The sequence below is a fragment of the Nannospalax galili genome, unplaced genomic scaffold (assembly GCF_000622305.1).
Source record: "Nannospalax galili isolate Female #2095 unplaced genomic scaffold, S.galili_v1.0 scaffold917, whole genome shotgun sequence".
Taxonomy (NCBI): domain Eukaryota; kingdom Metazoa; phylum Chordata; class Mammalia; order Rodentia; family Spalacidae; genus Nannospalax; species Nannospalax galili.
The window spans coordinates 244,061-268,427 of NW_008340972.1; the positions used below are offsets into that span (position 1 = coordinate 244,061).

General features: G+C 40.5%; 3 protein-coding genes across 9 annotated transcripts in view; 2 read left to right on the forward strand and 1 right to left on the reverse strand.

Moving 5' to 3' along the window:
- Kras (KRAS proto-oncogene, GTPase) overlaps positions 1 to 13,880 on the forward strand; it is a 36,110-nt gene extending 22,230 nt beyond the window's left edge. Inside the window, exons 5-6 of one of the 2 annotated variants that reach the window (XM_017798950.2) lie at positions 7,075 to 7,198; positions 11,671 to 13,880. In XM_017798950.2, coding sequence (XP_017654439.1) covers positions 7,075 to 7,194 — 120 coding nt within the window. In that variant the 3' untranslated portion in view covers positions 7,195 to 7,198; positions 11,671 to 13,880. The remainder of the gene's footprint in view (positions 1 to 7,074; positions 7,199 to 11,670) is intronic. The other variant, XM_008836225.2, reaches the window with a different exon arrangement.
- Positions 13,881 to 15,518: 1,638 nt separating this feature from the next.
- Etfrf1 (electron transfer flavoprotein regulatory factor 1) lies at positions 15,519 to 19,195 on the reverse strand. 2 transcript variants are annotated; one of them, XM_029564956.1, is made up of 4 exons: positions 18,743 to 19,195; positions 18,477 to 18,628; positions 17,098 to 17,185; positions 15,519 to 17,018 (listed from the first exon to the last, which is right to left on the reverse strand). In XM_029564956.1, the coding sequence occupies exons 3-4, from the start codon at positions 17,146 to 17,148 to the stop codon at positions 16,803 to 16,805; spliced, it is 267 nt and encodes an 88-aa protein (XP_029420816.1). In that variant the 5' UTR covers positions 17,149 to 17,185; positions 18,477 to 18,628; positions 18,743 to 19,195; the 3' UTR covers positions 15,519 to 16,802. The 2 variants fall into 2 exon arrangements, with proteins under 2 accessions (XP_029420816.1, XP_008834445.1); XM_008836223.3 differs by lacking the exon at positions 18,477 to 18,628 and having other exon boundaries at positions 18,743 to 19,188.
- Positions 19,196 to 19,266: 71 nt separating this feature from the next.
- Positions 19,267 to 24,367, forward strand: part of Casc1 (cancer susceptibility 1) — a 53,995-nt gene continuing 48,894 nt past the window's right edge. For 2 of the 5 annotated variants that reach the window (XR_003850005.1, XM_029564955.1), the window contains exons 1-2: positions 19,312 to 19,388; positions 20,922 to 20,939. Coding sequence is in view for 3 of the 5 variants with exons in the window: in XM_029564955.1 (XP_029420815.1) it covers positions 19,386 to 19,388; positions 20,922 to 20,939 (21 nt within the window). In the remaining 2 variants the exon portion in view is untranslated. Of the gene's footprint in view, positions 19,389 to 20,921; positions 20,940 to 24,367 lie in introns of all 5 variants that reach the window. The other 3 variants (XR_003850004.1, XM_008836226.3, XM_029564953.1) reach the window with 3 other exon arrangements.

Below are 24,367 nucleotides of genomic sequence, written 5' to 3' on the forward strand. Positions count from 1 at the left end.
ACGCTGAGGAGTTAAATTAGTTTGTACTCCGTGAGTGTTTGGGGCTTTTCTGTAAATAAGTACCTGGGAGCCCCCAAAAATGATTTTTGTGAAGTTTAACTGTAATGAGTTTTTAAAAATTAAGAAACAACTCATCTCATGGCTATAAATGGATAAGAACAGGCATTCTAGAAGTTTTACTGAATTTTGTAAAGGGTGTAAACATTTTAGCAAATGTTCAGCTAGTGCACAGATGTGTGTGTGTGTGCGTGTGCGTGTGTGTGACTTCTCTAGCACATCCTATGTCCTCCATTCTGTTTGAAATCTTCCATTTGGAATTTAAAATGAATCTCTGTAGTTTATAATACAAACGTCCGCTGTAGCAGTTTTGTTCATTCGACTTAAGGGTTGAGGAAAGATTTGATACCCATCGTTTCACTTCTCTTTAGAGGAGCTAAGATGTCATTCCAATCCATTCCCAGGTTCCAAAGACAGGTTTGACTTTTATCTTCTACTTCTTGGTTTTCTCTGACAAGTCTCCTTGGATTTCCTCAGAGAGAAGCTCCTCAGAAAACATGGTTGTAATGTCTGTAACTTTTTCTCCTAATATTTTCTTCTGAAAAATTTCAAATATAAAATGTAAAGAATTTTATTCAAAACATTTGTAAACCTACTGCCTAGATTTTACCATTAATATTTTACTATTCACACAGTAGTTACAAGTTGAAAAGGTACTTTTTAGGCTACAAATATTTTAGTTGACATTTCTCAAGAAAAGGAAAACCATGAGACCAGGTTCCAGAGCTCCAAGTATTTCTCATACTTGAAAGGCTCACAGACCAACTGCACTTATTAAAATCAAGATGCAGATTTTACTTCAGTGGGTTCAGGTTGAAGCCTGTGATTTCACACGTCCTTCCTTCCAGCTTTCAGGAAGTACTGGTTTGGGCAGTTGGCCACATTGGAAGAAGGCAGTAGAGGACTGGTCTCCTGGGTATCTCAGTGCTGTCTACTTCTAGCCTGAGAACGGCCTCATGGCTATTCCCCTCCCGGATGACTGCTGCCTTGGAATGCTAATTCAGTCTTTGTGTTTGACATCATTGCTTTACTACTATACCATGGTGTTAGTAATTGGTCAGAAAACTACCTGGCTTCCATTCAATAATTTTTACATTAACACTGTGGACCTTAAAAAAAGTCTTTTGTTTTGTTTTTCTTTGCTTTGTTAGTTTTTGTTTTGTTTTTGTTTTTTTGTTTTTTTTGGCAAAGTCTTGTAGCTGAGACAAGTCCTAAACTCACTATGTAGTAGAGACTTGAACTGAACTGTATCCCCCTGGCTCTGTCCCCCCAATGCTGGGATTACAGGGATGTGCCAGCATGCCCGCTCACTTTGCTGGGTTTTTGGGTGGTTTTTTTTTTTTTGTCTTTTTGAGACAGGGTCTCCCTGTAGCCCAGCGGCCTGGGACTCGCTGTGTAGACCAGACTAGCCTCAAACTCACAGAGATCCACCTATCTCTGCCTCTCAAGAGCTGGGATTAATAAAGGTGTGTGCCACTACACCCGGCTACTTTGCTGGTTATTTTTTCAAAGGCATACAATACAGAAGTAGATTGACTTAGATTGGCCTTGTGGGCACTGTATGGGTCACCATCAGCACACGTGGGGATAAAGTACACAGGAACTTCTCAAGCAGCATTTAGCTGTTCTTATATTTATATCCTGTGTTATTAATGTCTTCAATGTATGCTGCTAAACTATAATTTAGATATTTAATTTTTCTGATTTCTTTCAGTGGACTTGTTGATTTATTTAGAAATGTATTTGCTTTGAAAAGTTTATTTCTTGAAGTTAATTTGATATTTATAAACTTACGGAAGATTCTAAAGAGCTATTCCAAGTAATTTTAGTGATTATGATATAAAGTGTCCATTGTAATAGATTTCGCATCTCCAGTTTTTGTGAAAATTCGAGGCCCTACCTTTTGCAGAGTATCTTGTTAGTCACTTTTTATTTGTGTCATTGTTATTTTTAATAAAATGTATATTTATATATAAGCACACACACACACCCTATTGTATTTTATCAGCGATCTGTTTTGTCCCCTAATTTTTGCTCTTGTTCATGAGTTTTAAAACAAAAACATCAAAAGAATTCCATTTAGGCCAAGGAGCTGAGCGCTCACTCAGAGACTCTTGGATACAGGTTAGGAACTGACTGTTTTTTTCTGCAGAAGGCCAGATAGTAAAGTGGTATTTTAAACATTATTTTCCCTAAGAACCTTATCAAAATGCAGAAGCCATTTTTAGCTTGTATGAAGTACAGAAATTGGCCAAGGGTTGTAGTAGGCTAATCTCGGAGTCTTTGTATAACTTAACTATTGATGAAACACTAGAGGTTAGACCAGACCTTCAAGCTAAACTTCACAGATTAACCTTTCCAATTTTAAAGCAAAGCTTAGTTATTTTGTGAGAGAGAAACAGAAATCTTATTCTAGTATTTTTTTTTAAGATTAGGGTTGTAGAATATATATTTTTACTAATACAGTTATTTGCTAACTTAAAAAATATACATTACCTAGCTAGTACATAATGACATTATATAAAATAGGTGTGTGTGCATGTGCGTGTGGCGGGGGGGTTGAGATAGGTGCTTGTATTGCCTAGACTGGTCTTGAACCCTGGGGCTCACTCCCTCCCCCAACCTCACCATTCCCCAGTTCCTGGGACTGAGTCATGTACCACTGTGCCTAGCTACATTTCATATTTTTTAGTCATTTCAGCCGTTATCTGAAAGAATAAAGGAGTTACATTTTTGCAAAGTCCTTATATTCTTAGTGTATTAAGGGTGCCACTTCACATTTATCTGGGTACTTGACAGCTTTTTCTGGTTCCTTTGGACGTGGTATGACAGTGTTAGAAAAGGCTATTGAAAGTGAAACACCACCATAGGAATTAGCCGTGAGTTGTCCAGGCTGCTAAAATCAGAAGCCAGGGTGAGTGGATGTCAGCTAAAGATGACAGAAACAGGGTCTGAGTGTCTGGTCCAGCTCTTGCACTCCGATGGTCTCAGTTTAAACAGTGTAAAAATTAATTTTCAGACTTAAAAATCACTCAACAGTGATTAGTTTTCCAGTTTTGTGTTAATTTCTAGATATATAAAATTAGTTGATAGAAGCCGTCTGAAAGAAAGCTTAGAAAGCTATTTTAAGAAAGCAAAACAAATTTTTAAATAGCCTCAGTTGCCATATCTCTCTTACAGTGTTTTTTTCACGAGATCAGAATTTTCAACTTTTTATGTATAAAATGGACAGTTACTGAACATTTGCTGTGTACCAATCATACACAGCCTTCCAAGTAAGAGTATTATTGCATTTCTATAGTACTTCAGATGGGTTATAGTTTGACAGGTTTCTTGAAAATCAGGCTGATTTTCAAGGTTTTTCTGAAAATCAGGACAGCACACCCAGTTTCTCCCCCAGGAGGTTGATGTTCTTGCATCTGTATGAGTTAGGGCATTTGATGTGCTATTTCCTTGACAGAATTATGCAAGAAGTTTTGCAGATTCATTAGGAACAGAATCCTTGATAAAATGTCTTCTCCTGGTGAAAGCGGATAAAGAATATGAGAAATGCGCTCTGGGCTCTGCTCTGTGCTCTCAGCCAGCTTTGAGTTGGAAGGACTGTCCATCTTTATCTAAAAAGGAATTACATAAAGCTTATATTTTTGTTTGCACATAAATATTTTCATTTGTTCTAGAGCAAATCTAGTGACATCTGAACGAGAGTAAATGTGGCAATAAGTTATGTCCTCAAGGATCAGTCACTGACTAGTTAAAGTGTTAGCATCTAGTCACAGTGGGTCTAAGTATCTTTCACCAAGAGCTTATCTTTAAGAGTTATTACAAATTTTGGAATGTGAAACCAGTATCCTCTACTATAGTTATGTACTGTATGTAGCTTTACAAACTAGGCAGCGGTGCTAGTGTGGGGCAGGCTGGGGCAGGCCAGCAGGGTGCTCCTGCCCTTGCTGTCAGTATGACCTTGAAGCACATTTTCTAGAAGTAACTAAGTCTGGAAAGGTATGGTAAATAACGTTTTTTAAATGGATTTAAATGTCATATTCTTAAAATAAGAAATGGGAGAAGTCATTCTGCAGTGACCATTCTCCTGGTGTTCAGTGTTTTGGGCACCGAGGTCTTGGTGGTGGGTAGTTGTCTCTTCTCGATCACTGGCTTCCAGTTCTCTCTGCATTGCTGGAAACACAAATCACATGCTGTGTATTGGTGATGGGTGCTCACACTCAGAGGGCACCATGATTCTAGAAGTACCTGCAATCAAAATTTGCTTCTGCTAACTTGCAGGACCCTCTTCCTTCTTCCACAGCATGCTGGCCTTTACATTGACATAACTTTATTAAGAAGCAAGAATAAACATTACAAATTTTAAGAAAATATGAGCTTTTCCCTGGTTTGTCTCTCTCTATGTAGATATATAAATATATAGATTTTAATTTCTTTCATTGGCTTTCATCTTAAAAGAAAATCATTTATGAAAATATCAAGTTATGGATCTTGCTTTACATTTTAAATGCTTTACCAAAGTCATCTAAATGTTTAAAATCACTTATTTTATATAATACAAACACTTGTGATACTTTTTAAAAGAATAGATGAATAAATGAACTTTTTCCTTAAGAATGAATGATAACCAAAATTATTAAAAATGTACGTGTAGATGCAAGTGGAACTTTATTTAAAATGCTAACATTTAGTGATTCAAAAAGAGTTGGAGCCGGGCGTGGTGGCGCACATCTTTAATCCCAGCACTCGGGAGGCAGAGGCAGGCGGATCTCTGTGAGTTCAAGGCCAACCTGGTCTACATAGTGAGTTCCAGGCCAGATGGGGCTACTGGGAGACCCTGTCTCAAAAAAAGACCAAAAAAAAAAAAAAAAAAAAAGAGAGTTGGAGAGTCTCTGTAGTTAGCATAGCTAGTCAGTTGATTTGATTGATTCTATTAAAATTAGACTGGGGGTGGGGCTGGAGAGATGGCTCAGTGGTTAAGAGCACTTGCTGCCCTTGTAGTTCCCAGCACCCAAGTTTGGTGACTCATAACTGCCAGTAACTCCAACTCCAGGGGAATCCAACACTCTTACATTTTCTTCAGGCACCTGTACACATGTGGGTGCACACAGTCACATAAGTAGTAAGTCTGAAAAATAAGGCATTCTTGGGCTATAATGCGTTTTGTTATTAGATCATTAAATAGATAACTATCACCGGATGGGATATATTACTACTAGCTTGAGGTATATATTTTAATATGTAGTCATATTACTTAAATGCCTGTTTCTTACTGAGACTTATGAATTTTAAAGTTGTGCTTTCAAAGGTAAATTACTGAACCTCGCCGAGGCAGTTCTTAATGTGCTCTTGAGATTTGTAAAACTTAATGTTCCCTAAAAATTACAGTGTCTTTCTCTTGACTGTTGTTACAGGCAGCAGATGACTTCTGCATGCAGAAATTAAGCCCTGGTTGTTGACTTATTGATGCTTAGTGGCTGATTCTCTGTGCCTGATTGAATTTAAAACTATAAGTTAGATTTTCAGTATGTTTTATCTTCTTAGGTCCTGGGTACATTTTGTCACGTTTGGTTCCATGGTAACACTGATCTTACCAATTGCAGAAAGTTAAAATGCACTAGGTCCCCTAAGTAAGCAGTTCTTACTAACGTGAAACAAAAGAAGCTTAAAGTGTAGCACAGTGAAATACGCCAGGTTTTCTAAGGACTTACATTTTTTAGAGGAATAAACATAAATATTTCATCATTAAAGTTGAATTTGCACTACAAATACGTGAAGTTTCTGGGAATTCCTCTTTTAGATGGAAGCTTCAACGTTGTCTGAAGATATTAGCATCACAGTTATAGTACTTTGTGCCTTTAGGCTATTACCTAATTTTCTGTTATGGGAAAAGTAAAATTTCTCTTTCCATAATGGCAATTGTAATTGTTACAGCTTCTTACCATAAGCTTAAACCAGACCCCCCCCCCTCAGAGTATAGAACCCCCTCAGAGTACAGGACCCTCTCAGAATACAGGACTCCCTCGGAGTATTTAAAGTAGAGCAGAAGGCACAGGGCCTGGGAGATGCTCAGGGGTTAAGAGCACTGGCTGCTCTTGGCAGAGGACCCAGGTTGTGTTTCCAGCACCCACATGGTAGCTACCAACCAGCTGTAACTCCAGTTCTGGGGATCTGACGTCCTCTTCTGGCCTTTGTGGGCATTTGCACACATGTCTTGCACTTAAGTACATGCAGGCAAAACACTCATACACATAAAAATAAAGTTTTTGAGTAGAAGGCACAGAGCAGTTTTTTCTGGGCAGTGTTCTGCAAACTGTTTTAAGGCTTACATAAGGATAGAACATGCATTGCTCCCATTTTGTATGTACAGTTTTTAAAAGCCTATGAGATTTTAATGTTTTGGTAAACAGCTCCTATTTAACTTCTGATTTATATAATGTGGTTCTCCATCCACAATGGTACCAGTCTTCAATCAGCTTGTAGACTTAGAAATTGACTAGAAAGTGTCTAATTGAAGGTGAAACTGGAGATTCAGGTGTCCCGCCTCAGCCTGGTTGGGATGTGCCTGTGGTGGTTCATGAACAAGGCTGCATGTCCCTGTGCTGCCTCTCTGCTCCCCACAGTGGGTGGAAGATGGAAGCTAGTGGGTGCAGATCACTGATTCTCCCTAAGTCAGAGGAAGAGTTTAAACCTAACTGCAGTTCAGATTTTAGTTTCACAACTAGGAAACCTAAACTATTTACTGATAGACAGATTCTAATACTTATATGTAGGCTTTTTATAATCTCCCGATTCCTAACAAAATTTTAAGCTCTTGATTCCAATAGAAAATAAAACACTTCTGAGAACAAACCAGGTTCTAGCCCATATTTTGAATCTACATCCCCACTTGTATTCACTCTGTCTGCTTTAAACATTTCTGAAAGCTCATAATCTCAAATATCTCACACGTGGCTGTCCCAGCAAGGTACTCTTCCAATGAAACAGACTTTAAAGAAGCTGTGTTTTGCAATGCAGAGAGTGGAGGATGCTTTTTATACACTGGTGAGAGAGATCCGACAATACAGATTGAAAAAAATCAGCACAGAAGAAAAGACTCCTGGCTGTGTGAAAATTAAAAAATGCATTATAATGTAATCTGGTAAGTTCGTGTCTTCCTTTGGCAGAAAGCAGGGCTCTTTCAAAGGTGTCACAGTAGCACTCAGAACTACTTAGGTGTGATATTCTGCCCTAAAGTGTTGACAGGTAAGGAACATGTGATTTGGACATAATCAGTACATTGTATTAATTCTAACTGATGCTCTTTTGATGACAGTAGGAGATTAATCTGTGTTTGTCATAGATTTAGTCACTTAGTCTTAAATCAGCCAAGCTTTTGAGAAAACAGACAACTTAGATTTATTTTTAAGAGAAATCAGACTCAAGTTTTGAGGTAATTGGTAACTTCTGAATGAGAACTGTCTAATAGGATTGAATGGCTCAGAGAGGGGAGGGGCTCTGGTACAGGGCCATGTTCTTTTCAGCTGCCCGAGCACAGTAACTCCTCTCCTCCTGTGTTCTCTAGCTCCCACCAGCACTGCACCGTCCCACTTCCTTTTCTCATACCCATTTAGGAGCCACCATCCATTGCTGATACCACATCGTAGTTCAGTCCGTTCTGGTTTCTCCTGTGTAGTTGACCTGTTGCTCTGTCATTCATGTGCTGATAGAGCTGCTTCAAAGAAATGTCAGTCACTTACTTGTAAATCCAGTCACTGAATTACATAGCGAATGCAGCCTCAGTCTGTACACATGCCCTGTATGGTCTGTAACACTCTTCCGCCTTTCCAGCCTTTTGGGGCTTTATATCTAAAACCACTATTTGCCAGAGTTTTGTCCTTATACAAACACCACATTATACCTATCTTTCCTTCAGTCTGGGCTCTTGTTTGGAATGCCAGTATTCCTATCCCTACTTTCATTAACTAGCTAACACATGGTTCTCTAATCTCTTCTCTAAGAATCTCTTCAAACCCTTAAAGAGGGCATAAGGCTCGTGTGCATTTCCAATATACTATTTTTAACACTATGTCTTCCTGTGTTACATTGAAATAATTTTATGATTAGATTTTTCAGACAATAGTATCTTAGAGAGCTGAACTATGTATTTTTGGTCTTTGCATGCTGAGGTTTTTGGCACATAGTAACTGCGTAGTAAAGATTAAGTAGAATCTGTCACTTTCCTGTCTCAATTAACCTGTATTTTGTCTAGTGCAGCAAATTCTTTACTCAGTGAGGTTGCACAAACTTCTTACCAAAGCTTACATTTTTGCTGTGTCTCACTTACAATATGTATGTTCCTTAAGAACATGAAATAAAATTATAATTCTCAAAATTACTGATATCATAAACTAACATTTAAATTTTAGGTCTAGAAGAATTAATACATCTCTGTAAAGTTCACATATCAGTGTATTAGACTTGACTGAAAAGATACATATAGAATATTAATAGATTATAATTTTCAAAATTACTAGGGTACCATAAACATTTGACTTTTAGGTCTGGAAGAATAGGTACATCTCTGTAAAGTTCACATTGTCAGCGTAGGAGACCCAGACTGAAAAGATAATGTGTAGAGTACTAATAGATTAAGCTCAAAAGAAACAAAGCATTACTTCCATTAATTTCTAATTGAGATTGAATTCATGGAATTTTTGAGTCTCACTGTGTAAAGCCATACTTTGATTTTAGAAATTGTGGTAAAATTTAGCATTAAAACACAATTTGAAAAGTTAAGCTTTTGAAGTAACTATCATGACCAGATTTCAGTGGTGGTTTTAAGTTATTTCCCTTTCTATTACCTCACTGTTAGATGATTTTTAAAAAGAGAACAGTATTTGGAGCATGTGGTATGCTTTAATTTATATTCAAAATGGAGGCAGAAGCACATACTATCCTAACATTTCTAAATTATGAAGTTTCCAGCAGGGGCTAATGTAAATGTTACATAATTGATAAGATGAATTGAATCCTTGTGATTTTGGTGGATGCCACACTTTCTATACAAAGAAAATTTTAGAAGTTAGATGAAAATGTTTTTAAATTTGACTTGATAGTGATAAATATATCCAAATAAGTTTTTCATAGTCTTATTAAAGAGGGTAGGTCTAAACAAAATAATTACCAGGGTGCAGGTAACTACTTTTGCCTTTCATCAGTTTGTGAGAATGGTTGCCATGGGAACAAGGAATCCAGCAGCCTGTCTACATTAACGATGGTGTTTCTTAATTACTGAAATAATCTAATGTAGACTCAGTGATCTTAAGCCTGTCTGATGGACTGTCAGGATCTCAGAGGAGGGCGCTTGCTGCACCTGTCTCCCTGACTTGTAGATGCTTGTCTTTGACCTTACGTGGGTTCACAGCTCTGTCTCACGGTTTTTCATTTTTCTGCTTCAGTGTTGGAGAATTGTTGGCATTTTTCTTCATTATAAAAGTCATTGAAGGGCATGGGTGGAGACTCACCATGTAACAGCGCTCGTCTCCAAGCCCGAGGACCTGAGTTTGATCCCCCAGACCCACAAAATAGAAGGAGAGAGCCAACACCTGCAAGCTGTCCTCCGACCTCCACACATGCATCATGGCATGCATATGCACATGAAAATAAACAAACATGCTCTAAAAAAAAGAATTTGAAGTAAGAGTGGATTACATAAGACTGTGATCAAAGGGAAGTCATGAGAGATGAGGGACTTACATTAAGATTCTATCCCAGGGGCTGGAGATGGCTCAGTGGTTAAGCACACTGGCTGCTCTTGAAGAAGACCTGGGTTTGGTTCCCAGCACCCACACGGTGACTAACATCTATCTGTAACTCCAGTTCCAGGGGAATCCGATGCTCTCCTCTGACCTCTGCTGGCATTGCACAACACGGGTACACTTACGTACATGCAGGCATAACACTCATATGCATAAAATAAATAAAATACTTTAAAGTAAAATATTTCTTGAAAGATTCTATCCCAGGGCCTAGGAGATGACTCTGGGTAATACTGCTTGCTGTGTGTAACAACCTGGGTTCAAATTCCTAGAACCCACATAGAAAAAAAGCTAGCCATATGCACCTGTAACCCCAGCACTGGGGGGGGGGGGCACAGAAACAGGAGGATCACTGGCACTTGCTGGCCACCAGCCTATTAGGTTCAGTAAGAGGTCATGCCTCAAGATAGCATCCAGCGTTCTCTGGCCTCCACTTATCTGCAGGAGCACAGATATACACCTGTACGCAGGTACCCACACACTCCTACACAAACATGTACAAAGAGTCCATCCCATCCCAAGGGTTATGACCCTAAGTTGTCGAGTGCTGGTGTCACACTTCACTATATTATTAGGAATTTTCCTCATTCCATGTTCAGGACATGAAGTGACTATCTTCTCTCAGTGTGTGTGTCTACGTGTCTCATTAAGCCTTGATTATGTGTCTAGTTAAGCCTTTATAAGTTATCACTTTTCCTTTCTCCTTTGGGAGAATCAAAAGCATGTTTGCATTGCATCACCAGTGATTTTCAGGAGGTGGACAGCCTCAGTGACAGCACATTGGGCATTCTGGGGAAAGTACTTACTAGTGTATTCAGATCAGTGATGCTAACTTGATCCTACCTCTGAACGTGAGCAAGCCTCGTTGCCTCTCTGCCTACCTTTTAAAAATGCTGGTCGTGCTTTCTGAATTACACATATGTTGTCAGAATTGGTTAACTCTAACTTGAAAGAAAATACTCCAGTAATTTTGTTACTTTGAAATTATTAAATATCATAGTTATAAAGTAAAGGAAAAAATCCTATCACTTAAATAATGTATTTATACATAGGGTATATAAATACATATTAGACTATCGATACAGTTTATAATACTCAATACAGATAATTGTAAGTAAAAACCCGGTATTTCACTACTCTTAAAATGGCTTGATTTATAGTTAGATTTGTTAGATGTTTGTTCCTAATACTCCCTCTAGTGTTCATGTTTGGAAGCATTATTAGGTTAAGATTTCTTTTTCATAGTCACTACTGGGATTAAACAGATTTTAAAATAAAGCAGGATTATGTTCTCTTCAGTTTCCTTTCGCTTTTTTAACACAGACATGGTGAGAGCGGACTCAGATCAGGTCTTTCATAACGAGACTGTTTTATTAAGTAGAGAGCCAGAGCGCAGGTACTGTTGGTGTGGAGATTTCTGAAGATATTTTATAGTCACATAACTTGTCTAAAGTCCAGAAACTTGGGACAATTAAGAATATATACAAAGGCACACACAACAGAGGCAGGCCTTTGGATTTGCATGCTAATAGGGAAAAATTAACAGAAAAGCAGGTATTCTTGGGAGAAAGTTACTTGTTAAGCTTATGCAAGATTTCTTTGCCCTGTGTCACTGCCTATTGCGCAAGCCAGAGTTCCTGCGTAGAATGTCAAGACATCCATAAAGGCTGTACTTACCCCTCAGTCTGCTGTATGCAGTCAGCTGCTGGAGGGTAGAGACTGAATGACTCTGAATTGATGTTTCCATAAACAGCGGAGGGCTATCTGGGTAAGCCAGCGCGTACGTTAACATTTTGATTCTTCTATATTTCAGGGTGTCGATGATGCCTTCTATACATTAGTTCGAGAAATTCGAAAACATAAAGAAAAGATGAGCAAAGATGGTAAAAAGAAGAAAAAGAAGTCAAAGACAAAGTGTATAATTATGTAAATACAATTTATACTTTTTTCTTAAGGAAAACTTAAGTAAAAGTGATAATTTTTGTACATTACACTAAATTATTAGCATTTGTTTTAGCATTACCTAATTTTTTTTTCTGTTCATGCAAACTGTCAGCTTTTATCTTAAATGCTTATTTTAAAATGACAGTGGAAACCTCTTTTTCTTCCAAGTGCCAGTGTTCCCGGAGTTTTGGTTTTAAACTGGCAATGCCTGTGAAGAAGGAACAAGGCCAGGACTGTCTTGGGGCTTTGGTGCATGCAGTTGATTACATCTTCATTTTCTTACAATTGTGACTGTTAGTGTGAAACAAAATAACGAAGCTTTTGAATCATCCCTACTGTGTGTTTTATCTAGTCACATAAATGGATTTAACTAGTAATTACAGCTTCTGTTGAGACATTATGGTTGTTTTTTCTGAGACACTGAGGGGTTGCGATTCATGGGCTTCTTTTTGATTTCACTGCTGGCATGCCCTGTGGTTCGCCACCTTCATAGATGTACAGATGTGCTGTTCACAGAGGGCTTCTTTCTTTCCACTGCTATTATCCTGCCACTTACAGAAATACTATATTTTTTCTATAAAAAAGGGGAAAAATGGAAAAAAAAAAAAAAGGCAATGGAAACTAGTAAAAGGCCATTGAATTTCCATGTTAGCTAAATTACTGTAAGCTTTTCCTGTTAGGGCAGCCTCAAATGAAGTAGTAACCATTTGGGGCTGTATTTACATGCTACTAAATTTTTAGAATTACTGAAACATATATAAAACATTTTCATAGGGATTAAATATAACCCCCCCGGCCCATGTCAGAAGCTCACTCTTAGCACAACTTTTCTTTCTTGAACTTAAGTCTTTGAAAATAGCTTTTATTCTGGTTGTGAAGTTGAACATGAGGTGAGCCAGTTGTCCCTTAGTAGGTGTTGAGGAGACCAAGGTTGGGAACCTGTGATGAGTTTCACTGGGTTTTCTAGCACATCCTGCATGCAGCATGGCCATGTAGTGCTTGGTCAAAATGGGAGACCAGGAAAGAGTTTGGACAGCTCAGAAAGATGCATTCTCACCATGTGCTAGTCCTACGGACAAATCAAGACACGACTTGTAATTTAAAAAAAAACAAAAAACACAGAACTTAAAACACTTTGTACATGTTTTAAGCTTAAAAGTTGAGATTTGGGGGCAGGAGGCTACGACAGTAAATCTAAAACCATGAAGTGAGAGAATTTGAAAGACGTTTGGCAGTCTCTCAACTCTGGCTGAAGAAACCTTTCATAAATACTTATTGAATCTGACCCATATTGAAGAATGTCTAATGGTTTAAGAATGGCTAACATGAAGAGCAGTTTTGGGTGCATTTATAAGTATCACTTCAAATACTGAAGTAGGTGATGTAGTGAGAGTAAAAGTACCACTGGACTGGGAGAAGGTGGCAAGTACTGGGTATCTATTAGAAGTCTGACTTTAGGCAAATCACTGTCTCCTTCATGTTAAATCATCTCAAAGGCTTTCTAACTTCACAGCTATGCAATTTATATTCAGTTTACATAGATAGATCTAGTTGTCAAGCTCAGCACAATCTGTAATGTTTTTACGTGCATTATCATCTTCAATGCCAGTCTTGGGCAAAATTGTGCAAGAGGTGAAGTTTGTATTCGAGTTACTCTCCAGTTTCAGGACTCCTTCCAACATTCATGTCACTTTGCCTGCCTGACCATCCACATGCCCCATGACTTGGTGTAATTTTAATACTTTAGTCTCTCCCACCTCAAGTTTTATTGCTGCTACGGACGCCTCCGTGAAGGTTGCCCACGAAGGTACATAGCATTGCCTTGCATGTTTCTTAAGATAGTCTGACAGATACTGTAAGGGGATTTGAACTAATAGCTAAAGTTCAGGTGGTAGCTATAACAATTTAATCTTTGACCCTCATCTCTTTGCTACCTGGGCCACTGGTGACTAAGTAGGAGTTTCAGAGTCAGTGTCAATACGTAGAACTGTCCAGTAGAAGAATTTAATGCAGTGCTGAATCTACATTTAGGGCTTACCCTGGTAACAGTGACATATTCCACTCTTTAAATAAGTAAAATCCCCCAATGAAAAACCCTTTAAAGTTTAAATCATAAAGTTGACCTTTTAAAGTAAAATTTATTTACTAGGCATTTATTCAGTGCCTGTCATGCGAGCCACTACACCACACAGTGGGACATGGTATCCCCAAAGGGACATAATCCTTCGGCACTGCTAGAGTGGTCTGTAATATCCTAGTAAGGTATATGGCGCATGACCTAGATATAATGGAGTACATATTTTAGTTTTGCAGGGGGGGGGGGTTCTCTTGGTTAGGGAAAAATTGTTTTGCTTTGTTTCCAGGGCAACTTTTAAATATATATCTTTTATATTTTTTTTTATTTTTATATGTAGTACATATTTTAGGTTTTCAGGGGGGGGGGGTTCTCCTAGTTCAGGAATAATTATTTTGCTTTGATTCCAGTGCAACTCTTTAATCAATCTACTTTATATGTTACTTCATTTTTCTAAAGGAATAGAAGTTCTCTAGTTTTCTCCTTCTATAAAAAGTTTTTGAAAACTAAATACTGACTTCTAAAATAGTCTTATTTGGGTACGAACAAACAGGAACCTGAGCTAATTTGTAGAAAAGGAAACTGTACAAAAATCTCTGAAAATGCTCTCCTACACCATAAGCGTTTATAGAACATTCTTTGGTTGGCATTACAGCTCCAGCAGTCAATACCTCTTGTTTCTGTACAGAAAGAAATGGGCATACTCCAGGAACTGCAGTGCACAGTTGGACATTTATTAAGGACTGATGAGTTTTTGATGTTGCTGGGCAATTTGTTTAAAGTAGTGATAATGTCATTCTGTGAATTTGAACTATTAGCCTTTTGTTAACAAAAGGTTTTTGTAGAGTTTTTTTAAGGGCGCGAACCCTAGAAGTGAGCAGAAGTGTTCTCTAATTGCTGCAGCCTTCAAGATGAGATCCTTGTTGGCGATGAGAGCTGTGCTAAATTACATAGTCTTAGGCATAATCTGTTTATGGGAAGAACATAGCAGAGAAATGTAATTGGAGTAAATACTCGTTAGGAGTCCTAGGCTCATTTGACTGAGTCACACTGCATAGGCATTTAGACCCTAACTTTATAGGTCATCAAGACCTTTGCCACCATTGCACAATTTTGTCCTAATACTTAACACAAGCTCTGTGAGGCATGTTAAGTTACAGTTTGCACAAATTCATCTCGTGTCCTCCACTGATTTTTTTTCTTCTATTTTTCAAATACACGTTGGGGGGAGTGGTAGGCAACAAAAATTAATTTCCTTTGGTTAAAAAGTAGTAGTTTCTTGATAATTGTGTAGTAATTATTTAAGCCCCAGCAGTTACTTTCAGACTAAATTTGTACTTCATTTCTGTGTAGATTGGGTAGCATGGGCTTTAGGAAGAGGAGTAGCATGTACCGGGTGGTGTCAAATCCTGTCAAAACATGAAGATCATTACTGAAAATGCATTAGTTCTCAGTGCTCTTTACATTCAGGTTTGTGTTTTAGTTCAATAGTTTAAAGTGCCTGTTTGGGACGGTGATAAGGCATTTTACATGAGTTTAGGAAAAATAAAATTATTTACAGAAAATGTCAATTTCGTAGGGCCCGCCCCACCCCCGAGCCTACGTGATTATGTTTTGTCTCAAGAGTTTCCAGTTCCACTGTCTTGGGTTTTCATGTTGAAAATACTTCTGCGTTTTTCCTTTGAGTGCCAATTTCTTACTAGTACTATTTCTTAATGTAACATGTTTACCTGGAATGTATTTTAACTATTTTTGTACAGTGTAAACTGAAACATGCACATTTTGTACATTGTGCTTTTTTGTGTGTGGGACATATGCAGTGTGATCCAGTTGTTTTCCATCCTTTGGTTGCGCTGACCTAGGGAATGTTGGTCATATCAAACATTAAATTTAAAATGACCACTCTTTTAATTAACTTTTAAATGTTTATAGGAGTATGTGCTGTGAAGTGATCTGAAATTTGTAATATTTTTGTCATGAACTGTACTGCTCCTACTTACTGTAATGTAATAAAAGTTATGGTGACTATGGCAACTCTGTACTTGACTTTTCATCCTGGTTCTGAGAATCACATCCAGGTCCTCGCCTTAGGCAAGCATTCTGTCACTGAGCCACGTTCCCCCGTCCTGGATACGTACTTCACGGTGGAGATCTGAAACATCTGCCCCTTAATTGATATTAAATCCTTCAAGCCAGATTTTTTTTTGCCGCTTTTAAGTTAGAAATGCTTTTTATTTATAAAAGTTGCTAAGAACATTATGTACAAGTTTAAATGTTTGCTAAACTTAGTCATGGCAGGGTGAGGTCCATTGCTATATGACCTCAGTCACAAGTAGATGTAAGACAAATCTGGTTTTATGACAAAAATAGTAAGTAACATCATTATTTGTATGAAAGTTAATCAGAGCCCAATTTAAGGCTTAAAGAAGCCAGCAGCAAAAGTATGTTGGAAATAATGCTAACCATCGGCGGGGTATTCCCAGGTCAGAAGCTATACCTTTTTATTATTTTACTAACTGCACTTAAATCATTTTGTGGAGCTATTTTCAAAGATCCTTGAATATGTATCGCAGTATACTAAAATGGAGTTTAAAAAGGCACTTCAGAAGTTATTTTGCTTATTAAACGGCATCCTCGTCAGTAAAAACAGAAATAAGCTAAGAAACAGTAAGTTTGAAAACTAGGTGTATTTTCTTTCATTAACTTAAAGTGTTAATATAGTTAAATCACTATTTCAGGAATAAAATCAAGCACAAAGGACTGTGTGTAAAGCTTTCCGTGTCGACGAGGCAGAAACCTGTCTTAGTTCAGCGAAGCAGCAGCTGAGGCACTTTTTAAAGGCGTATATTGCCATTTTGAACTGGCACTCTCGTATTACTTGGCACACAAATGGCTGGCACCGGCTTTAAGCCAGGCTTTCTTGATCATCAGTTGTTGGGGTCTGAATAATAGCGTTGTTTCATGGCTCTGTATTTCCTAAGGAAGTATAAGGCTTCCAGCTCTTTCATCACGAATTTGCCCCGTGCAATGAGCTCTTTGATCTTCTCTGGGTCCTTCACATCTTTGTTTTTAAGGAAGACATTCTTCAAACGCTTTTTAAAATAGTCTTCTCCTTTTGGGTAGTCCCGTCCGAGATACAGCAGCTTTAAAAAGAAAGATGCCTTGCTGAACAACCCATGTCATATAACAACAGGTTAGAATGTTGGCAACATCATTACTTACATTTTTATAAAGATTCAGTACTTCTCCTCTTAAAGAACTGGCCATTTTCATTCAACATGGAATCAGGCCACCTTTATACAGAACATACCTAAAGAAAAGGGAGATTGTTGTTGCATTTTTGCAGATAACTCCTTTGTGATCTTAGTCAACGATGTTATACAGCAGGAAATGGTAAACTTAAAATTCTTTGTGTACAGGCGTGTGCTTGTCACAGTGTGGACAGAGGCCCTCAGGTATCAGACCTCCTTATTTAGGATGGGCTCTCCTTGCTGCTGTGAACCACAGGCTGGCTGGTCTGAGAACTTCCAGGTTCTCAGGGCCTACCTACTACAGCCATCGCCTCTCCCTTTTCCTTTTATTTTATATCCCTTTCCTAAAGATTTGGAGAAATTCTGGGAGCAAGATGGGTGTATTTAACCCACTGCATTAACTAGTGTTTACTTTTAACACAATTTTTTTTAGCAGCCTCCTTGCCAGTGTGGTCCCTCTTATTGAGGAGTGACTGTTAATCCTATGTGCTTTTCAAATAATTCAGAAGCAAGTTTATATAGAGCAAAGTATAGCCTGTTTGATGTCTAGCAAAGGGCACAGCTTCAACATTGTATGTGTGAGCTTTTGTCCTTTTCAGTAGCTGACCTTTAAAAAAAGTTAGGATAATGAAAAAATTGCCTAGTAAAAATGTAGTATGGCCAAGATAGATCTGTCTGGTTCTTTCCTGTTATCGTATACCAATGAAGGCAGGTTTTTCTTCAGTATGGTTCAGCTGACCTTCAGGAATTTATTTTAGCCACGGGAAAAACGAATGTCCTTAAGATTTCGAATTTAGGGAACAATTTAAGTGCAGCAGAAACCTGCTTGTAGTCATGGAAGTTACCAAAGCAGATGAGGGAGTAAGCCCATTCCTCTGAGAACGTACGTGTGTGGGTGTGTGTGTGGGTGTGTGGGCTGTCAGAAGTAGGACGCTGCCCTTTCCTACACCAGGAGTTGGTGCTGCTGACGTTCTGTCCCCTGAAGTCATAAGACGCAGTAAAAGGTGAAAAAGGCAACAGGTCGAGGTCTAGCACACTTGACTCAATCACTAGTTCCTCAAACTAGGTCTGGAAAGCTCACCGGATGTCATCCCAACATTTTCCAGTACCGGAAGCTGTGAAATCAGAGATTAGCGGTGGGAGCCTGCCCCACAGGCTTGCACACGCCCTGCACAGGCCAGGCGGGCAGACTATGGTTACAGGAAAGGCGATGGATGTGCAGAGGCGGGCGGGCTAGCCTTGTCTGAAGGGCCAGGAACAGGCCTTGCCATTGGCCAGGCTGTACAGGGAGCACTGGAGTAAACCGCCTCAGTCCAGGACCTAGGACACGGGGCTGGCCTGGGGTCTAACCTGCTCCACAGCTCCTCTTCCTTAGGGACTACCGGTAAGTCTGAGGAATGCGGGGTTTCCATGACACCGCGGTACCCCATCCATCCTAGCTGGGACTGAGGTTTCCCGTCAGCACCGCAGGACAGTGACCGCCACCCCGCCTAGTAGAGCAACTACAAACGAAAGCTTTGGTAAGTTCAGTTAGAACCTAGGAAGGCTCTTCTCACTCCCAGGGTCTGGAGGGAGGTGGAAGTCCTAACTAACCCAAACCTGCTGTCAGTACTTACGACACAACACTTAGTCACAGAGATCGCCTCGAGGTGCTGCATCCTGTCATGCTTAGTGGGTCCGACTAGTCCCAAACGAGATTTCAGCGGGAGCTGGGACCCACAACAGTCCAAGCCCATGGGTTCTTCACACCGGAAGCCCTGGAACTGCTGAACTGCGCCGCCTGGAGGACCAGAGACCTTGACCTTGGACCGGCCACGCCTCCCGGACTTCGGCAGCCTACGTCGGTGGGGAGTATTTAGCCCCAATCACCTGCCACTCGGCTGTCCTTGGACGGCTGGGCAGAACCGGGCCGGGTGGGGAGCTCCCGGGAACGACCCTGGGCATCCGCTGCCCCCGGGGCTGCTGCAGGACGTGGCCCGAGGTCGCGGCGGCCCCCGCTCCGCACACCCGCTCCCGCTCCCGCCCGGGGCCTCACCCTGCCGCCGGCGACCGCCGTAAAGCACCGGCTCTGGGCTCCGCGCGGCGGGACCCAGCGGGCCGGAAGTGGGGGGGCGCGGACGGGAGCGCCTTCCTGCGACTGCGCGGGCCGGCCTGCCCCGAGGGCGGGGCGCGTGGTGGGCGGGGCCTGTCGTCCAGACAACCGGGAGCGTTCCCGCAAGCCCCGGAGCTCGCCCTGGACGTGGAGGTCCCGCCGGCCTCATGGTAAGCGGGGCAGGGGGAGGCCGGGCGGGGAGCGCGGGCGGTGCTGGGTGCTCGGTCCCTGCAGACCGAAGGAAGGAAAGGAGCCCGCAGACTGCAGGGAACGGCCAGGACAGGGGGCGCCCGGACCCTTGTGCAGTCAGGACTCTCCTGGGTGGGTGGATCAAAGCTGAGCAGGGCAGGAGGTGGGCGCCCCAAACCCCTTTCTGCAAAGGGCGATGGCCGGAATCGTAGCATGGCTGCTAAACTCCCTGTTCTGAACTTGAAACTTGGTCCTAGCCTAGTAACGTCCTTAGACTTCCCCGCTGCTCTCAACAACCTGGCACAGATGTCTTCACACCAGCAGTTAATTAAAAGCTGATGGCTTGCTGCTTTTGCAATTATTTTGTGTGATCCTCTGTAGAAACTTGGGTTGCTTTTTGAGGGTTGCTTTTTGATTCCTGGTAGTCAGCCCGCATTCATTAAATAGAATAAAGCTTGTTGTTTTCCTGTGTTCCAACTGTCACATATACCAAGGCGACCCCCCCCCAACATGTAACTAACCAACATGTATTGTTTCCCATTTTCTTAAATGTGACTTCCATCCACAGATCGCCCATGATTTCAATCAGTGGAAGTGCAGCAAGCAGTTACTCCGTTGATTATTTAATGCATTATTAGTTAAGGGAAATGCAGGGGTGCTGGGCCGGCAGCCAAAGATAGACAGGTGAATTTAATAGCCATACTGAGGACAGATCAAGCAAAGTTAACTGCAACATAGCTTACAACTGTCACAGCTGACGCATCTGAAGTGGAATAAACCAAGTTGGAAATTATTAACTTGTGGGGAGAGAAAAGAAGGAAAAAGGGGGTGCTTTGCACCCTCTCTTGAAACATAAATATGAATTTTCTACACCTGATGGGAAGTAGGCAGTGGAGAACATTTCCGGCGTGAAGCCAACAGTCTTTAAGCCAGTTGTGGCTGACAGGTGCTTGTTTGTTCCACGTAAATGAGTGCTTGAATTTCTTTTTCCTAGATCTAGCAACGGTCCTTAAAGTGTAACCTTGCAACTTTTGCTTCTAATCCACGTCAAATACTTGTTTAAAAAATAGATTCTGAGAACTCACCTTCAAATCTGTACTACAGGGTTAACAGAATAAAAGTGCTGGGAACGTCCTGCCCCACAGTCCTGGACTCTGGACATCTAAAATCAAGCTGTCAGCCTAGGGAGCGATTTCTTGAGGTCTATTTTACCATCTACTAGCGCCTTGGTGTGTGGCAGTGTGGCCTCATTTCTCACATATTTTTTCTCTTTGTGAGTGTCTGTATCCAAGTTTCTTCTTTGCGTAAAGAAGGGTTCCAGTGGGAGACTACTTTTTAAAACATCTCTTTAGAGTAATTTTAGATTTACTGGAAATTTGCAAAAATAGTACAGAGAAGCTTCCCTTAGGCCCTTGACCCAGCTTCTCTTAATATTTTATGTAATCGTGGTACTTTGTTGAAAGTATCTGAATCCTTTTTAAAATTTGTCAATTCTTTTGTTTTCCAACTTTTAGGGTCCCAAATCAAAAAAGGTACGTAGAAATCATTTTCTCAAAATAGTTTTATGAACATACTGTACAAGGTAAATTCTTAGGGAATTTTAAATTTTTCTAGTAAGTTTTATAGTTTATAGAATGTATTAAGCTTACCTTTTAGAGGCTAATGCTATTTAAGTCATGGGATAATTATTTACAATTACTGATAAATTTCAAACTTGATAGTATTTATGGTTTGAAAAAGACACACTTAAAAATATTCTTTATGGGTTAGAGAGATGGCTCAGAGGTTAAGAGCACTAGCTGCTCTTGCAGAAGACCAGAGTTTGCTTCTCAGCACCTACATGGCAGCGAACAACCATCTTTAAGTCCAATTCCAGGGGATCTGTGCTGGATAGCATTAGTTATCAACTCGACACACCTAGATAGATCCTCAACTGAGGAATTTCCTCCATTGGATTGGCCTGTGGCCATGTCTGTGGGGCATTTTCTTGATTGTTGAGTGTTGTGGGAGGATCTAACTCACTGTGGGTGGTGCCACTCTGAGCAGGTGATACTGGGTTGTATAAGAAAGCAGACTAAGCACAGGCTAAGCATGAAAGCCAGTAAGCAGCACTCGTCCGTGGTCTGTGCTCCAGGTTCCTCCATTGGCCTCCCTTGATGATGGACTGTGAGCTGTAAGTCAAATAAACCCTTTCCTCCTCAAGTATGTTTTGGCCAATTTAAAAAAAAATTATTTTTATGTGTATGAATGTATTGCTTGCATGTATGTAAGTGCATTCATATCTTTCAGTGCCCATGGAAGTCAGAAGAGGCCATCAAAGTCTCCTAGAACTGAGTTAGAGACAGTTGTTAGCCACCATGTGGGGTTTGGGACTTGAACCCGGGTCCTATGCAAGGACAGCCAGTGCTCTTAACTGCTGAGCCATCTCTCCAGCTCTTGGTCTGTTTTTATCACAGCAATTGAAAGCAAACTAAGACAGGATCCGATATCCTCTTCTGGCCTCTGTGGGCTCCTGCATGCGTGTGGTGGACATATGTTCACATAGACGCACATACATACACATAAAAATAGGTAATCTTTAGAAAAGATAGCCTTTAGTTTTGACTTATATTTGGATTTGAGGCTTTTTTTCCTATTCACTTCTGTATGAAATGTTGGACTAGGAATGCCTTCATTCTAGATACACAAAAATGGCATCACATTTTTGCTTACATTGGAGTTGAATAAATGCTGTGTCCGCCACATACTCTTCCCTCTTTGTAGACTTGTGTGTTCAGATAGAGATTTTAATCTCTTGAATGACAGTCCAGGTTAGGTGACAACAGATTTGGTTTTGCCTGAAAAAAAAAAAAAAAAGGTTTCTTTTTTTATTTTACTTAAAAATTTTTTTAATTAAATTTTTGTGTATTTCATAGAGAACCTCTTAATCATCTTTATACCCCTTTCCCCATTGACCTCCTCCCATAGCCCCGTCCCGAGTGGAATTCATACATTCTGTCATTTGTGTTAAAGCCTATCATGTCAATGTTTCCTTAAAAAAAAAAATCATTTGTCAAGTGGGGCATGGTGGCTCACATCTGTGTTCAGTACAGAAAAGGTTGAAGTGGGAGGGTCATGAGTTTGAGGCCAGCCCAGTCCACATTGGTACATAGTTAGCAATATATAGCAAGACAGTGGCTCAAAAACAAAAAATGAAGTAACTGTTGGGCATGGTGGAGCTCACTTTTAAGGCCAGCACTCGGGGGTGGGTAGAGAGCAGAGGCAGGCAGATCTTTGTGAGTTGGAGGCCGGCCTGGTCTACATAGTGAGTTCCAGGCTAGCCAGTGCTTCTTAGTAAGACCCTGTCTCAAAACAAAAACAAATAAAATGCAATAAAAACTTTAAAAAGAAGAAAGCCAGGCATGGTGGCACATACCTTTAATCCCAGCACTCAGGAGGCAGAACCAGGCAGATCTCTGAGTTTTAGGCCAGCCTGGTCAGCCTGGTCTACATATTGAGTTTCAGGCTAGCTGGGGCTAAAGGGAAACCCTGTCTCAAAAAGACCTAAATAAATAAATAAATAAATAAATAAATAAATAAAATTAAAAAGCAGTTGCCCCCCCCCATTTGGTTTGCATTAATCATGAAATATCAAAAATCATCATGTGGCTTCTCAGGAATCAAAGCCATCTTGAGTTTGCTATAGTCTTGACCCGTGGTCAAAACTTACGTTATTTACTTCCCTGGTCATAGCAGAGACTTCGGTTGAAATGTCTGCTTTAAGCCATATCTCAGGGGTCTGCTCTCCATAAATAGTCCAGCCATGCTCTTGCCGAATCAGTTATGCCCCCCGCCCCATCTGTGGGTTCTGCATCTGTGAATTAAACATAGATTTGAAATCCTGGTAAGGGTTGTAACCAGAAAGCTGGCCATGGTGGTGCTCTTTCACAATCCCAGCACTTGGAAGGCTGCGGCAGGTGGATCATGGGTTCTGATCCAGCTTGGGCTTCACAGGAAGACTTCCTGTCATCCCCTGAAGATACAGTAAAGTAGTTGTTTACATCAGGTATCATGAGTAATCTGGAGCTGGCCTACATGTGTGGGAGGATGCATGGGCTACCTGGAAACACTTGCCACCAGGACCTGTGCATCTGTGACCTTTGGTTTCCACAGCAGTTCTGGAGTTTGTCTCAGGCCCGCGTCAGACAGCTATGTACTGTGTTGTCAAAACACGTGTTAGTGTGCACCTCAAGTCTAAAGTTTGCTGTAAATATGTATTTTTATTTTTGAATTTTATTTAATGTATGTGTACGCTCATGCCATGACACACGTGTGATGGAGGACAGCTTGCTGAATTCAGTTCTTTCCTCCTCCCAGGTGGCTCCTGGGAACTGAACTTGGGTCTCCAGGCTAGGTGGCATCCAGGCTAGGTCAGCCATCTTGCTGACCCATCATTTTTAATCTGAGTTATTTAAGATCAGGGGCATGTCACTTGTTTTAACTTATTGCAGTACTGGGAATTGAACCTCAGGCCTTGTGTATGTGAGGCCAATGCCCAGTCACTGAGTTCTATTCCAGTCCTCCTGTCGTTTAGTTTTGTGTCTGTAACATTTAGTGCAGTACCTGGAATATAGTGAAAATTCAGTGTTTGGTGAATCTGCAAACACTTGGGCTCTTGATGACTCAGGAGAAATGCATGTAAATGTGAGCTCACTACTTACACAGTTAAACATTCTTCAGTAAATAGGGTTGTGGTGCTGGAGAAAGGGCTCAGTGGTTGAGAGTGTCTACTGCTCTTCCAGAGGATCCAGGTATTCCCAGTACCCACATCTGGTGGCTCACGACTACCTGTAACTCCAGTTCCAGGGGCTCTGACGCCCTCTTCTGGCCTTCATAGCACCTGCATGCATGTGATGTGCATACAGACATGCACACACATACACAGAAATAAAAATAAATCTTCAAAAGTATGGTTGTGTCC

Excerpts from the sequence above, each read along its gene's own strand:
- Etfrf1 (XM_029564956.1), bottom strand. The coding sequence starts at position 17,148 with ATGAAAATGGCCAGTTCTTTAAGAGGAGAAGTACTGAATCTTTATAAA. Across the intron at positions 17,019-17,097 it reads TACTGAATCTTTATAAAAAT|CTGCTGTATCTCGGACGGGA; the intron begins GTAAGTAATGAT and ends TTCTTTTTAAAG.